Consider the following 17748-nt stretch of genomic DNA (forward strand, 5'->3'; position numbering starts at 1 on the left):
TGCTCTTAGTACCCTGGATCTCCGGTGACTCATTGTTTGTGTTGCTATTTTGTGCCAGTTATGCTGTAGTATATGTGTTGTTTTTTAGTATAAAGTTCTGCATATACTAGTTGATATTAAAGGGTAGTTTTTAAAAACTGTGTGTCAATAGTAAAGCTTCCTCCAAATTTGGAAAAGTATAAACAGGTAACCATTCCTAGAGTGGATCCTTGGTTTCCTTTTCATTTCCTTTTAGTGCTTAATTCACTTATTTTTGTCCCTTTTCAAGTAAAAGCCATTATCAGTACACACTTGTTTAAAAGATAGTGTCATTTGGTTTCTTACATTGTAAGACACATTTTAAGTAAGCTTGTGTATTTTGTACACTTCACGCTACAATTTACTGACAGACTACCTTTACTGAGTTTTAATGAGTAACTGCTTAATATCACAACTTAAAGAGAAGTGACTGTTGTCTACAGCGAATCAGATATCATTCTGGGATATTTGTAACACTTTATTTGATCTGTATATAGGTGGTCAATCATATTTCTTTTTGAATAACACAGTGGAAGTTTAAATAATATGTGACCTCTTTCCCCTTTTTAATTTATCTTTTCTTGTCTTATAGATGCTTGTGACCACACCAGAAAAATGGGATGTAGTGACAAGAAAGAGTGTTGGGGACGTAGCTCTTTCCCAAATTGTAAAGCTTCTTATTCTTGATGAAGTTCATTTACTTCATGAAGATAGAGGACCAGTATTAGAAAGCATAGTGGCACGTACTTTACGTCAGGTAAGGGGAAGTTATTTGTAAGCTTATTTTGAGGGATAAGTTTTTAAACTTAAATGTAACATTCAAAGAAATATTAGTATGTATTGTTCATGGGGATAAAGATAATTTTCGTAGGGAGAAACCTTCAGCTATTTCATTTTTATGTTAAAAGTACCCTATCTTTCTTCCTCCCAGGTCTTATGTTATTGAACTCTCTTTAAATTAACCAAAATAAATACAGGAAAACTTCTATTCGCAACCTGTGTTTTAAAGCTAAATGTAACTTTGACTAAGCAGTATTAAAATGTGGTAGAACATAGGAGAATATTAATTATTCATCCATTTCTCTCCATGCCTGACCTCTCCCCCCATTGAAAATGATTTATATTTTCCTTAATATACTAGATAAAATGAAATATCTCCTAATGTGCATAATCTTAATTGTTATTTTTTAAAAGGGACGTGTACTTGTTGTCTCTAGTTTTGGACCTTTGTGGTTACTCATAAATTGTCCAAATCAAAATTGGTAAATTCATCGATGATCTGTGATTGTTTTCTGTCACCCCTCTTTTCATTAAGTGAAAAGATATCTTAAAGTACCCGTGACTATTAAAATGATGTTTGTTGGTAGATTGTACATGTAAAGGCAGTAGATGAACACTAGTTTTTTAACATAATCAAGAACTCTAATTCCTTGACTTCTCATCTGTTATTGTCTCTGATCCATATTCTCCTGGCTTTATTTTCGTTCTGAAATAGCCAAGACTCCATGACCAGTTTTTTCTTTTGTCAATAGCCTTAACTTATTTATCCCCTGACTCCCTGGCAAAATTCCAATCATGAGTCAACTGAACAGTATGTTTCCCTCCAGTCAGATTGCTAAACACTAGCTGAGATCACACAGGGGTGGTGGAGACTAAGGTCACTACACATTGGTAGACTCTGAATTCACCTGAATCGTTGGGATTTATCCTGTAACTTCGGAGCAGCTTTCCTTCTTTTTTCCAAGCTTCACCAGACTCCTCCCTCCTTTCCCACCCTGTCGTGCCTCATTCTTAGAAGACAATACTTTTTACTGAGTGGAAACACAGGCCTTCGTGGTTGAACTCCCTCAGTTTGCATCCAGAAAAAACCTCCCCACCACCCAGCAAAAGCCTCAAACCCCTTCCCAAATCTATCCTCATCCTTCCATCCCTCATCCTTTAGTTAGAGGCCCCCTGTCCCCTTGTCTTGGACTCCATTCCTTTCACTCTGTAAGTTATCCCTTTTCTTTTTCCTGGGTCTTTGACTTCTCCTTCTCTGTGAGCACTGTGCCTTCAGCTTTAAAGAATTGCAGAGTCCCACCCATCTTTACCAAAACGCCTCCCTCAAACTATCCTGCTCCAATAACTTCTGCTTAGTAAAGCTGTTTTTACCACTCAGCTTCTGGAAATATTAATCTGTATTCAGTTTCCCTTTTGATTTCCAAACAACTGTGGTCTGGTTATTGCTCCAGCATAAGTCATAAAAAGTTTTTTTGTTTTTTGGTTTTTAACCAGTATATAACTCATTATTTCTTCAGAATTGAAACTCTTTTCTCTTGGACTCCATGATGCCACCCTGCCTTGATTTTCTTTTCTTGATTTTTTTGTCACCTACTTAGCTGCTCTTTCTCAGGTTCCCTTGCTCTCTCCTTTTCTCACCCTTGAAATGTTTACATTCTCCACGATGTTGGTTTGCAAACTGGCTTTGTACACAGAGAGCAAGGAGAGAACTGAAAAAAGAGGCAGACCACTCCAGATTGGTAGGTGACAGTTTTAATAAGCAAGGGAACTTACTTTTGAGGCTTGTCTTGGGCAACTGCAAGATCAGTCGACCTCTACACCTGCCTTAACTGTATATAGAGGCCTTAACTGACTTCAGTCACATGTACTGTCCAGATGGTCTCAACACCACATTGCTGTCTCAAGGCTGCGTCCTCGGGGAAGCTTCTAGCTCAGGGAAGGCAAGCGGAATGCATATTCCTAGGACAGCAAAGGGGGTGAGGATCCTCTGATTGACAAGGTCCAGCTTGCAGATTAATTGGCGGTCACATCCTCTCAGTGACCTCTTCCAACACAGGACTCTGGTCACTTGCCATCTTCTTTTTTTTATTCTAAATATTTACCCTGGGAAAATAACACTTCTGTGCCTGTGTCACTTAAATCTCTGCATGTAGTCCAAATCTCCCCGCTGACTTCTACTCCTATCCAAACACAGTTATATGTTTCTACTTTGATATCCCATAGACATCTCTTGCTTTAACACGTCAGAAACTCTGCCATCTTCCCTCCCTATTTATATATGGCATCACAGTCTATTTGATTCTCAAGCCCAAATTGAGTGTGTGGGAGTCACACTCAATTGTTCCTTCTTCCTTAACACTCACCTTCGCCCCAATGACTAGTTAGGTGTCAGTTCTTTTATATTTCGTATCCTGAATAGCTCTCATCCAGAACTAGGTATGGGAATTTAATATGAAGGGAGTACAAAATTTGAGGAAGTTCATATTGCATTTTCAAATGTTTTAAAATAATGTGCTTTCATCTGGTAAATCCAACATAAAATTCTGGATGAATTAATGATTTAGCTATACCAAACAAAACTCAGTGCATTAAAGAAAATATAAAAGAGCATTTAAAAAATAACCTTGAGGTGGAGAAGCTCTAAGCAATATGCAAAACTCCAAAGGTTACAAAGGAAACATGTGGCGCATTTGGATATGTAACTCTTAAAAACTTCTGACCAGTAAAGATACCTCCAAAAAGTTCAAATGTAAGACAGAATAATAGAAATTATTTGTAGCACATAAAATAAAGCTTAAATGTCCTTTAAAATTAAAAGGTTATTGTAAACTGGTAAGAAATATGTTTTTTAAAAATTTGGAAAAAGCACTTTACAGTAGAAATAAAAATTCTGAAAATCATAGAAAAGATGCTTAAAAGGAATCCAAATCAACATGAGACATTTCTCTTACATAGATTGGCAAAAGTGAAAAAGAATGTAATTTGAAAATGCTCACTAAACTGTGTTTTTACTTCTAGAAATCTAACCTATGGAAATAATAGCACAGACACATAGATATAGTAACACCAGTATTCACTGACGCTTTCTTGTTAGTGCAAAATATGTTGGAAACAACCCAACTGTCCAACAAAAGAAGAAATGGTTTAATAGATTCCATTAATTCATAAAATAAAATGCCACTATGCAGTCTTTAAAAAGAACGAGGTAGAGCTATATGAACCGGGTTTAAAAGATATCCATGTTATATTCTCATTGAAAAGACACAGTATACAGCACAATCCCATTTGTGTAAAGAAAAAAAACGCAATATATTTATATTCTCATTCACTCCTTTAGTGAACATTTATTAGCTACCTGCTATGTGCTGGCTACACAGTTCTAGGTGCAGTGGATATAGTTAACAAATGAAGTTCTTGCTTACATTTAGATTTTTAAGCTGGGGTAGAGTAGGGTGCATAGATGTGGAAGCATATGCAACAAGCTGTAGAAGTGGTTTTATAGTAGGGATGGAATTAGAGGACTCTTTAGGACATGTTCACTTTTTACCATATAAAAATATGTGCATGCACATGCACAGATGCACATACCTAAAACACAAAGCATTGAAATATTCAAAGTAGACACACAGAAATCAGAGGTTTTAGCTAATACCCAACTTAAGAATAATGTCAATAATACAGGTAGTTGTGAGACAAAGGTGAAGCATGGAGAGGTCTGCCACTGCCATCACTGTTCTCCTTTCTTGCCACGGTGGATCTGCTCTGGCACAGAGTTTACTTGTGAGGTCTCGAAAAGAAGCATGCAGGGCATCATTTACACAAAAGAGACCTATTTTGATCATGGGATTTTTAAAAAAAATTTTTAACAGCTTTATCGAGGTAGAATTGATATACAAAACAGTGCCTATGATTAGTGTATTGGGTAAAGTGAGATTCGTGGTTAACAAAAGGTACTGTTTCCCAAGGTGATACTTCCCAATCATGAGATGTTTTGATTTGATACCTTGATACGTAACATAGCTTAGTGATCTTTTCAGGGAGCCAGGCCACATAAGTCCATACATTCCTGGTTTGTTTGCATTGAGCCACCTAGAGAGACCATGTCCATCAGCTAAAAGCATTACAAAGATAAAGCTTTCCTGCAACTATAGAACATTGGGGGTCAAGTAAATACCATTAGTACATTTGCCAGGAGGTCTGTCATTAGCATGTTTACAAGGGGATTTGACCAGGGCATCTTTCTTTCTTGAGCATTCCCAGTTGAGAGAGAAAATAGATTGCAGGCCTGCTGCTGATGCTTTCTGTACATATGTACACAGACACACACACATTATGTACCATATGTACTTTGAAGCATTCGTTATAAATTTATAAATATTTTGTAAATTATGAATGTATAATAGTATAATTTTCTATATATAGTTTATAAACTATGTGAAGTAAAATATATAAAAATTATATATTATAGGTTTGTTTATTACATATGTAGTATAATTATAAACATATCATGTTAACATATGATATAGGAATATATAATACATTGTATGTAATATGGATATATAATATGTAAATATGTATTAATTCATCCTGCACATTGGCTTCTTCATAATATAGCCAAATTCCAATTGTATAGTTTATCACTTACTATACTTATAAACCTTTGATGACTTGGTGTTTGTTATCTTAAGAAAAATGTTTAAATACTTTAGCTGGACGTTAAACACTACTGAAGCCCTGACCTATTTATCTAATTTTAACTTCTCCATCATATTCCTTAGCTGATGTAGGTTCCAGCCACACAAAACCATTTATTCCTTTCCCACTTTTTTTCCAATGCCATTGGCCCTCTTTCAGAGGTAAAACTAATCTTACTTACGTCAGAGTGTATTGTTAGTTATGAGACGAAGGGTTGTAAATGCAAAATTACATATTATTGCTCCACACGTCCATCTGTTGAAAACTTACTATTCTTTTGAGTCTGCCAAATATCACTTCTTCTATGAAGTGTTTCCTAGTTTACCACTCAGAATGAATTACACCTTTTCTGTGTTCCCTCTGTACTCCCTTTCTTTGCACGTTTTTAGCACTCGTCACAGTCTTCCTTATAATTTCACAACTTAACTATAGGTAATTCTGTCTTTATCTGTGTCTCTCACTAGATTTTAATCTCCTTAACGGAATGATCTATATGATTCTTCTCATATTTCCAGTGTATTAGCTTAGTGCAGTGCTCATAAATATTTTTAGAAAAAGCAAAGTTCCTTTTTGTTTGTTCCTTGTGATTACCAGACATTCCCAGTAGATGGCAGTGCTTTACATGGCACTTCAACAATTTGTAACTAACATAGACACACCATAGGTAGCTATTCTAATGCAGTGTAGATTCTGTTCAGGTTCTGAAGTTGCATGGTGGTACTAGGGACTAAATTCACAACATACTTGGCATGAGTGAAAGAAATTTGGAAAATAAAAAAGTGTAATGAAGCCCTAATCTGTTATATTTAACAACATTGAACTAACATTAGTTGTCATAACTAAATTTACTTTCAGTGAATAGACTTTGTCCAAACTTAGATTTCATGTGAGGGAAAACGCTATAAAAAATTTACTGCCTAGTTTTTGGGCTAATGATAAAGAAGAAACTGTAAAATGTTAATTTTTTATAGCTTTCAACTATTAATATTTTCAGATAACTGTATAGTGTATAGAGTTTTGAGATGTGGTTTAAGACATAAATTTCCAAATTATCCATATTTAAAAGAATATATTTCTCATACAGGCTTATCTGTGTTGAGAATGATATGATTTTTTTTAGATTAAAAAATACAGATGTTTTAAAATGGGGCTTTAGCAGAAAAATATCTCTAGTGTTTGCAAGGTATCATGTATTTAACATCAAAAGTCCTTAAAAATATACTCAATGACTTTTGTGTTGAATGATTTTAAAACTAAAAATCACCTTCATATCTTTTCACATCACCACCAATAGGAAATAGAACTATGGTATAATTAAAAGTATCATTCTAATTACTGTAAAGGATTCTAATCATAGCATGTAAAGGAGATTTCTTAAATAAGATGTCGGGTCATGGGTTCCCTTGTTTGGGTTGGGTTTGGTTTGGGAGCCATATGTATATCTCATAGGTAGTGTTTTATTTAGTCCTCAAAGAAGCCCAGATAGAACCCATAACAGTGAGTAAGCAGATTCATTTTTGTCCTACTTACAGAATGAGTTTGGAAGGCACAGGGCCTCTCTAAGTGCCTGTAAATAATATTTGTGTGAGGGAGTGAACTCAGGCCCTTGGACTTTCCCAGCCCATATATGCATTGTATAGAAATATCCAAGGAGAAATCCGACATTGGGAGCTGCTCACTTAGGTATAATAACTTGAAGATACCAGCGTGGTGCAAGCAAATTTTGACTACAATTAGATGTAAATAAGAGAGACATAAAAACTGAAAAAATAGTTAAAATATTTGCCCAAGTAAGTATATCCCGTGAATCCCCTTATTTTACTTATGATAGCAAGAAGGTGAGAATTACTTAAAAGTTCCTATATTTAAAAAAAAATAATATTGTATAGTCTTTTGTTAAAGATTGAGAATTTTTTTATATGCATTCTCTCATAAAGGAATTTGGTCGAAGGTTAATTAACTTACCAAATTCATTCCAAGTCTTGTGTACTTTTAAAAATCACATCAGAGGTTTTCAAACTTTTTCCCAGGTAAGAAACGCTTTTTTAAATCAAACTTTTACATGAAAGCCTAGTATAGAAAAATATGAAAGCATGTGGGATTTGAAAACCCAGATAGAAGGGATATTATAGGCGCATGGGGCTGCAGAATGCCCCCATACTTCTGCAGGACCCCTAGGGCTTAGCTGTGAATGGTCCTGGACTGTTCCCTTTAGCAACATTTGGCATCTTAATTTAAAATGGGAAGTTTTTATGTGATGAAAGTAATACTTTCTCTTGGCAAATGCTTAACTTCCTGTATTGTAAATATAAAATATAGAGAATTTGAATAATATAATTAATGTCATAAAGTGGTCAAGCACAAAGAATTGTATACCCTAAAAATAGACAAATTATGTTCATCTTAGGTCTCCATGGGACATTTTCTCAAAGCAGAAATTGAAAAGATCATAGTCTTTACAAAATACAATAGAAATTTAGAAATAAATTCTATATGGTAAAACAAAACTATATACACTCACACATACATATCTATATATGCATATGTATATACAAACACATATATATGTACATACATTCTACACTTTTGTATTTGATAAATTGAAGATATAAAACCCAACCATTTGAAAGAATAGTCTTCTGACACTGAGAGCTCAGTAAGTGATCATGAAAGGAAGGAAGGGAAAGAGAGAGTGACAACACTATTATTAGAAAATAATGAAAGTTTATTAAGTACAGACAGAGTTTATAATTCAGAGTTTGAATTATACTCAAATGAAACAGGAATGTTGGGACTATAGTAAGTTAATTATTAAATTTTAAATGTTGGGTAATTTTAAACAGAATGTTCTAAAAAAGTGGAAAAATAATACAGTTGAAAAAAAATTAAATACAAACTAGGAAACCAATAGAATTAGATTTATTAGCTAGAATCCTTCTATATTTTTAAAAAAGTAAAAGCTAGGTTTTAAAAAAGTAAAATAAAGAAACATAACAAATCCAATCACAAATAAGTAGAAAACCTATGAGTAAACAAAATTAAAAAGGATAAAGATATTTTAAAAACGTTTAGAAATGGAAAACGATGAGAATACTATCAGCTATCATCATAAAAACGTAATTGAAAGAGAATGGAATAGTGTCGTGTGCTCATCAGCAGTAAAATGGGGAAACTCCTTGGCATGCGAGATTTCTCACGATCATTTCTACACTTCTGCATTTCTAGCTCGTGCCGTTAGTGTTGCTAAGTACAGTACCTTAAACACCATTCTTCCTGGCCTACCTGGCAGGTCCTAGCCGCTCTCTTAGAGCACCAACAACTGTCACCTCTGCGTGCCTTCCCTGACTTACCCGAGCTCAATTAGTGATCTCTCTTCATTGTTCTCACAGTTTTTAGAAGGTGCTACTATTAATGGGACACATTACAGTGTTTTATTGTAAGTTTTACAGACTCTTAAACCCCTGCTCTCCTAGCTTTGTGCCCGTCATTAAAAGCTTAGTAAATGATTGGCGAACAAATTAATTGATGTTTTCAGCAGAGTTCAGCAACAAAATTAGAATATTACACCCCAGCAGTAAACACAAATAATGCAGCTTAGGACATTCTTTGAGTAGTTTGTGATTTTCTTCCCCCAAGTTTTGGCTGTTGTTCCACACAAACTCTCCCTTATACAGTATATCATTTTAAATTTAAATTTGTGAAACACTAGAAGAATCTGCCTTAATTATTTCAGACTTCTGTGTTTTTGTGTTTAAAATGAATTTGAAATTATTGAACTTGAGAATAAAGAGCATATACTTTTAACACCTGAAATTATAAAGTGGTAAAGCTTACACTAAAACCTAACACATGTCACTTGCCTTGTTAAATTTTTAGGGGGGAAAAAAACAAAACAGAAGAAACCATTTAACTAATAGAATTTTCCAGTTCAGAAAATATACTAAAATTACACTTTTAATCACTTTATATCATTCCACATGCCAGATTTAGGCCAGTTTTTTTTTCCACATTATCTGTCTTTTAGACTATATGTTGTTATTCTCAATTTCTTCAGTGATCTTATTTTATTGTGACTATTTCATCCTTTATACTACTAAAACTTATTTTAAATTTAGTACAAATCCAGATGGGTTGAATCTATGTCATATGTTAATTAAAATAACCCCTATAGGTTGAATCCACACAGAGTATGATAAGAATTCTTGGACTCTCTGCAACCTTACCCAACTACCTCGACGTTGCTACGTTTTTACACGTTAATCCCTGCATTGGACTTTTCTACTTTGATGGCCGCTTTCGACCTGTTCCTCTTGGACAGACATTTCTGGGGGTTAAAAGTGCAAATAAGGTAAACATTTGTTTTAAAACCTATACTTTTCTTTTCCAGAAATATTTTTGTTGATGTATTGTTTAATACTTGTTTGAGGTTAGAGACTCCAGAAGACCATTTCAGTCACATTACAAATATCACAGCCTAGAAAAAAAAATCAAGCACACTTCCTCAGCTATATGTAGTAGAATGTCTCCTGCTCTAAAAGCTGCTTGTAGTAGTTTGCATTGCTATTATCAGTGTATATTTTGTATTCTCAGCTAAGAACACAAGTTATATATAAGAATATGTTTCAAAAAGTTAATTTGATAGGGTTGAAGGCCAATGTGAAATAATGAAAGACTTTAGTTAAGTCAGTAAAATATATCATGATATAATATTATTAATCTAAAATAAGTAATACCTTATATGCAATAGAAAAATAATTTCATGATAGCAACTATTAAAAGAGGGGCTCTATTTAACTTATAATATTGTATAACTATCATATTAATTATATACATAAGTGGCATTTCTGAAATTCTTTGCAATGATTTAAAAAGTCTGTTTATCTAATTCCTTAAATAGTATTACCATGTACCATTTGCATTATCAGGGTGCTTATTTTAGGCTTTTATAATGTCATGAAGGAATATTTTGCTTAAAATTTACATGTTTATCATTCTGTTTAATGACACTTTTTCCCCCCTGTGGAAGAAATAGTTTTAGGAGAAGATTCACGGGCCATATGACCTCTTTATAAAAGAAAACAGGATAGAATCATGTGTTACTATGTCAACCTTTGTCTTTAGTGTATTACATTACTTTTGTCCAAAAACAATTTTATTGGTAAAACAGGATCATTTTTAGCCTACAGTATTATAAATAAAATACTCAGCTTAGAAAATACTAGAAGCCAATGTCACTGCAACAGTTAATATGCTCCGTCTGCATTGCATAAAAGTAAGGTATGTTTAGAATTGTGGGGAGCCATTTCAGATATATACATAGAAGGACAGCTCATGATATGGTAATAGTTATGATACGCATCTTTTACCTTCATTGTTTCAAGGGCTTTTCAGTGTTACTTGCTGCTTGTTTTTTTCAGCCATATCTTAATATATATTTGATTATTTAGTTTATTTTAATGTATCATTAGAACAGATGTAGAGCTGTTTATAACATTAGATTGTTCTTTCAACTTATAATTTAAATGATAGCAGATGGTTCTCACAGAAAGATATAGAGAAGAAAGTGTTTTCAGATGCTTGTCAGGGGTCTTAAAACTTATTTTCTTTTAATTTCATCATAGAAGTTGGTAAATCACTTAAAGCTAATTAACTTCAATGTACTTATCACCACAATATGTTAGCATTGTAATCACAAAAGGAATGGTGCAAGATGTTGAACTGTCCTAATTATTTTGAAGGTTTAAAAATTTGGCAAAATTTAAAAAATATTTTTACAAATCTTACACAGTGTAAGTAGTAAATTAATTATATATATTAGTTATAAATATGCATTTTTGTCTTACTAAAATGTATTAGTTTTACACTCAGCTGACATACACAGTTGGTAACAAGAATTTCCCCAGGGTGTTGTTTAATATATTCTAACCGTTGTTAATTTGTCATTTCTTATAGTAAGAAATCCTTGTAGATTTCTGAGAGTTTCATTCAGAAGCTCATGATGTGATTCAGTTGCTGTGGAAGAACACAAAATAGGAGAATGGTGTCCATGACACATCTAATTTGAAATAATGACTTTGACCAGAGCTCAATCCAAAATTCACCAAAAAAATTACTGAGAGTTTTGTTCGGAGGAGTTTTTGTTTTTTGTTTTTTGTTTTCCAATCATTAATGGAGAGTAAATTGTCTTGTGATTATCTCATCTTACTTAATCACTATAAGTCATAAGAGTTCAAGAATGTTAAAAGTGTTTCCTTTATTAAAACAAAAAATCTAAATTATAGTCATTTCAGATGTGTAACATTTTCATCCCCTCCAGACTCTTAATAAATGTTAAATAGAGAGATGCAGGCTGTGTCACATGCCTACTCTTTGAGGTAACTACCTTACCTTTTTGGTTGGAAGCTGTCTCATCATTAATAGGGAAAATGAGACCTTTTTAAAATTCATTAATTTGATGTTAAATTTCCAATTAATCTGGAAAATGTTTCTGTAGAAAAATATCTACCAAACTCCATATACATTACAGAAATAGTATGTTTCCTTACATTTTAGCTTTATATGCCATGATATTCTACTGGTAATATTCCGGTGATTTTGAGAATTACACAGGAAAGCTCTATGTATAGTTTCATAGACTGAAATAGAAGAAAAACAGTCTGAAGAATGGGCTTCTCTGGGGAAAGCAGTGAAAAGAACTTTAAAAATATTTTAAGATATCTCTAACTAGAATATTATTCTTAAACTTAGTCTTTAAAAAACCTGCATTCTTATAAAGCTAGTACGCTGAAAGTATTGCATGAGGTATTTTATTTGTATTTTTTAATTATATTGTGTCTATTTCCGATTGGGTTATTATATATCAGGTGTTGATATTGCATTTGTTGTTTCTGCATTCTGGCTAGTCTGAAAGTAAAAGGAGATGCGTCAAAGTTTCCTTTGTGGTTAAGAAGTTTATAATTGCTCATTTGTTATTTTTCATGTTTTAAAAACTTTAAGGTGCAACAGTTGAATAACATGGATGAAGTATGTTATGAAAGTGTTTTGAAGCAAGTAAAGGCTGGACACCAGGTACATATTATTTTATCCTGTTTTTAGAGAACGCTTAATGATTAAAATTATTAATTTTTATGCTCTTAAAAATGTTCTTCAATTCTGAGATAATGATTCACAGGTTTTATTTCTTAGTAATTTTTTAGCCCACTGGGTAGCCATATAAGTCATAAAATATTCATAGGTAATATTATCATTCCAGTATTGATAGATCATGCTGTTTTGTTTGCCACTTTTATTAAATAGATAAGAGAAAGAAGAATTTCATCCTTTACATTTCAGGTTGCTTCTTTATTTATTTTACAGCACCAACCTTCTCTCACACATCAAAAATTTTAATTTACTTACATAATGTAAAACATTTAAATGCTATATTATTCTTACTGTTTTCTTGAAGTAGTAGCAATTGAAATATATATAATAAATTTTCATATTGTTTGGATAGTAAGCACTTTTAAACTTCAAAGTTCAAGATGCTCCAATCAAGATTGTTAAAAAAAAAAAAGTGGAATGATGTGTGTAGTCTTTTCAGATTGGTTTCTTTCACAATGTGTATTTGAGGTACCTCCCTGTCTTTTCATGGCTTGATAGCTTATTCTTTTTAGCACTGAATAATATTCCATTGTCTGGATGTACCACAGTTTATGTGTACATAACAGCTGTGGACAGGTTTTATGTGGACATACGTTTTCTGTTCCTTTGGGTAAATACCAAGGAGTGTAATTGCAATATCAGTATTTATTAAACTACTCAGCCTTTCTCCATATAATCTTATGTTATAAAATATGTCTTTAAAAAATGGAATGCATCCTTATTCCTGAATGTTGGGAAATGTAGCAGTTGTATCTTGTAATGTAGGTAGGTAAAAGTCCAGGAAAATGTAATTTAAAGAATCCTAGGAAGATTATATCCTCTTCCTCTTCTGGCATAGTTCATTCTCTCACTGTTACAGGGGCTAACATGTCCCTCTAGAAATCATGGTTTACAAAGTTCAGATGCTGGCTGGGGGTGTTTGGTCAGTAGAGATTAGATCTCACTGCCAGCCCTTTCATTCTTAGTGTGAATCCATCCATTGCATTACTTTTCGAAATGAAAACTGCCATAGGGCAGGCACTTGTAGTAGTACATTCAGACCAAAGTTGAGATGGAGAGCTAGGTTCACAGTGCTGGTTCCTGTTTAGAAAGGACAGACTAGGTTGGGAAACGCCAGGGGAGGCTTCAGGCGGTCGGGGGCCGGCTGCTGTAGGGCAGGAGGAACCCGGAAATGAAGAGTGTGCAAAGATGAGGCAGAAGTTGCACACAGGCATTACCTCCCACCTTTTGTGTGCATGTCATAGTATCCACCAGTGCCAGCCTTTTAAGGACCACCAAGCTGTCTCCTTCCCTTACACTTTTGTCTGGCTAAAAATGCACTGTGGGTGACTCTGTAAAGTGTGGTTACAGTTTAAGAACCCACTGAAACACTTCGGTATCAGAATTCCTGTCCAGATCCGGGCTTACATCCCTCTCCCGAAACAAGAATGGAGCAGGATAAGCATGGTCCTTTTCAGGTTCTCTGCCATAAGAAGTAGGGTTTAGGTGGCAGGTCTCCCAGTTTCTCTTTCAGTGATTAGTGATGATGTTTGTTTTCCATAAAAGTAGGACTTTCTTCAGTTCTCTAGACATACCTACATATCTATTTACTTTTTTTAATGGTAAAAATAACAATATTAAGGAAAATTTTCATAGTTCCACTATTATTTTACCATTTCAACATTATCATTTTAATTTTTATACATGTCCTGCTGGTCTTTTTTTTTTTTTATCCATTTGCACATGTAGCTTTTAATTTTGCTCATTCAAACTTAATTTTAATTACTAGCTACAGTCCATTGCTAAATTATAATTACACTGTATATACAGTTTTATATTCACTGTTTTCCTTAATGAATACTAAAGATTTTTCATTGTTTCTACGTGGTCTTCACAATTTTAATGTCTGTAATAGAGAGAAGGGAGTTTTTATTCAGGTTCTAAGTTTCAGATGCCATGTAAGTCACTTCGGACTTTTAATCTTCACAATCTTCTGACATAAGCATTAAATCTCCTTTTGTTAAAAGAGAAAATGAACCTACGACATGTTAAGCAGCTTCTCAAGGTCATACAGCTAGTAAAAGGTCGCACCAGGATTGCAATACAAGTCCGTGTTGATAAAAGCCCACAGCATCTTCAGAAATTTACACTGCCACTTTGCCATTAAGTTGACATTTGCTGTTCCTCTTATTATTGGTTATTCCTCCGTTACTGAGTGCTTTAAATGTTTGCAACTTTCTGTGATTAAAAATAGTGCTGCTATAATGATCATCTTCCTGCCTATTATTTTTTCTGTTGAAACGTTTACTTAGGGTAAATTCCCTAAAATAGGATTATGGCTCAAATGGCCATATTTCGTGGTCTTACCACATGATTCTATAATGCATTCCGAATGGGTTATAATATCTCGTTGTCATAGCAGACCTACAAAGGATTTTATTAAATGTATGCCATGTTCTTCTGAATAGCATCAAGTAGTGTGATGTAAGGTTATGATCTGATGTGTGTTTGCCATTTTGAATTTGTTTTACAGTTTTAAGTTATATAAGACACAGTGGTGTTTTACCAGTGAAATTTTTTTCTTAGGTAGCAACAATTACCTCTAAATCATGATTACAAAAGCTCATGTTTTACATACCATATTGTTCATGCTTTGCTTTGGGTATGCACTTAACTTTCAATTAGAAAAACCCGTTCTTCCCAGTGCTTTTGCTTCATATGTGATCTTTAGCCTCTGTAATCGTATCTTTAAAATGTTTAATATAAAATACGATTAGTATAAAAGAGGGTGACCGATAAAAGAGTGTAAACAAATTTAACACTTGGGTACACCAAAAAATGAAAATGAGGGGAAAAAAAAACAAAAATGAGGGGAAGAAAATCACTGTGAATTCTATCACTCAGAGAGAGTTTCTGTTGGTGTATGTCCTTCCATTTCTTAAAATGCATTTTACTCCCTTAATTTTCTATCCTTTTTTCTCCGTTATCCCTATAGTTTCTCTATTTTCCCTACCTCAAAATATGACAGAACCATACATAGAAGGAATAACATGTAAATGAACATCTTAGCTTAAAGATGTTATAATTTAAAAATTTGTGTTCTACGCAGTGTTTTTTTTTAGGCTTTGTGTACCAGTAGAACAGGTCGTACTACGTAAGATTGGGTTGTAAGGAAATACTATTGGTTAAGTTCCTAGTATAGTGTCATGTACGTGGGGACTCTGGTAAATAGAATCTCACTGTGAAGAATTGCTCATCTTCAGAGATCCTTAGTGAGTCGGGGCTGTTGGAAAATATGAAATGCATCAGGACCATGGCCCATTAGTTGGTATTTGCCTCTAGTATTGCTAGTCCTACAAATGCCCAGGCCAGTGCCTGCAGATTATAAGTACTAGGTTAAGGCAGCATCTTAGTCTTTTACATTAATGTAATCATCTCAAGTAAAAAACTCTTTTACAACATAATTTGAGAATAAACCTCTCTCTTTTTCATTTCTTTAAATTATCTGTATTATGTATGTAACTTTGGGAAAGTTGCCCAAAACTAAAATCTTTTTGTTTTAGTCTTTTCAAAGGGATCGCTCTGTCTGTTTAAATCTTCTGTTAGCAAGTTGCTCTGCCAAGTACTATTTGGCTTATAAGTTCAGTTAGCTTGATAAGTGGCAGCTTCTGCTGATTGTCTTCGTAATATGTCCAGAACTGGAATTGCAGTGTGCATACTTGGAAAAGAGGACTGTTATACATTTTGATTTTGGAAGCTGAAGTAGATACCTGTTTCAACAAGGCTAGCAATCTTTGATTTAATCCATCACACAAGAATTGCTACTTCACAGCAGTCTTTGATTACTGAGGCTCATGTGGAAGTTTGTTTTCAGGGGCTTAGAACCCCTCACTGTATTATTTTTCTCTTTTTATCACCTTGAAGAAATACCTTCTCTAAGCTGTGGTCCTCTGCTTTTATTAGAAGGTTAACAAAGAACTCCACAATAGAATAGAGTTTCTGAGTTTTGTTTCTTCCCTTGTAATTGAGGTTGAATATAATGTTATACTAGTCACTAGTTGTCTTTGTATAAGGTTCCAAGTGATAAATTTCAACAAATGAATTTGTATGTATCCGTCTGTCAGAAAATGAAAAATAGGTAATTCAACAATCTTTTACCTTATTATCTAAAAAACTGACAGCCAGTTTAACTCTTCAGTTTCATTATTCTGCCTGACTCTAATGACTAAAAGGTCTAACTATATGTGCTTCATTCTAAGAGACTCTTCTGTATAAATGTTTTGTTGTACATATAAAGGTACAGTAAATTGTGTGTGTGTGTGTGTGTGTGTGTACACAGAGAGACAGATACAAAAACAGAGACAGAGAAACAGGAGGCAGAGAGAAACAGAGAGCTTTGCTCTGGAATTCAGTTATAGTTGTAACTAACTGGACATTAGTGCATTGCTATTAAGCAGCCAGCTAGGTATTTGATCAATGTGCTTTTCCTTAGTAATAAGGGAACATAAGTTATTTCTTGTAGCTCTGTGTATCTAACAAACTTTAGCTTTATTTTGTTGCCTTTTAAATATATCTTAGCAGTTAGTGTATAGTAGTAAGAAATTGTAAGTCAGTCTGTTCTAATCCAGGAAAACAAATTGAATTTTCCTTGCGACTACCTCATGTCCCCCTCTCTTTTTGCCAGCTTGTTAAAAATTCTTCCAGTGAATACTCCTTGATTCTATTTGTTTGCCTTCAGGTTGTTTAGTATTTTGGATTTTCTCTCTAGTTGTGGTTTCCCTAAATAATTTTATTAGCGCAACTACTTTTCAGAGCATTATTAAGAAGACTATAAATATGTGTCCATTAAAAAAAGAGCTATAACTCTAAGGCAAATAAATACTTTTCATGCTAAAAATTAACAGTTTCCTCTTAAATATACAGACGAATTAATTTTGTTTCTCTCCGCTTAGATTAAATTAGAATAGAGCAAATTTCATGTTCAAAAGCCATGCTGATGTTCTCTGATTATAGTATTCCATGGGTTTCAGTATACCAGTCATCTACGCTCGTGTGTTCGCGTCCTTAATAGATTTCATGTGCAGCTTTGTCTTAAAAGTATTAAAAGCAGTAGGAGGCAGTTGTGTTCCACTC

The 17748-nt window shown here is 33.8% G+C and overlaps 1 protein-coding gene across 3 annotated transcripts in view; it reads left to right on the forward strand.

Moving 5' to 3' along the window:
- ASCC3 (activating signal cointegrator 1 complex subunit 3) overlaps positions 1–17748 on the forward strand; it is a 324300-nt gene that overhangs the window by 141616 nt on the left and 164936 nt on the right. For all 3 annotated transcript variants that reach the window (XM_059941507.1, XM_059941508.1, XM_059941509.1), the window contains exons 11-13: positions 611–775; positions 9665–9841; positions 12490–12561. In XM_059941507.1, the coding sequence (XP_059797490.1) occupies positions 611–775; positions 9665–9841; positions 12490–12561 (414 nt within the window). The remainder of the gene's footprint in view (positions 1–610; positions 776–9664; positions 9842–12489; positions 12562–17748) is intronic.

The sequence above is a fragment of the Balaenoptera ricei genome, chromosome 12 (assembly GCF_028023285.1).
Source record: "Balaenoptera ricei isolate mBalRic1 chromosome 12, mBalRic1.hap2, whole genome shotgun sequence".
Taxonomy (NCBI): domain Eukaryota; kingdom Metazoa; phylum Chordata; class Mammalia; order Artiodactyla; family Balaenopteridae; genus Balaenoptera; species Balaenoptera ricei.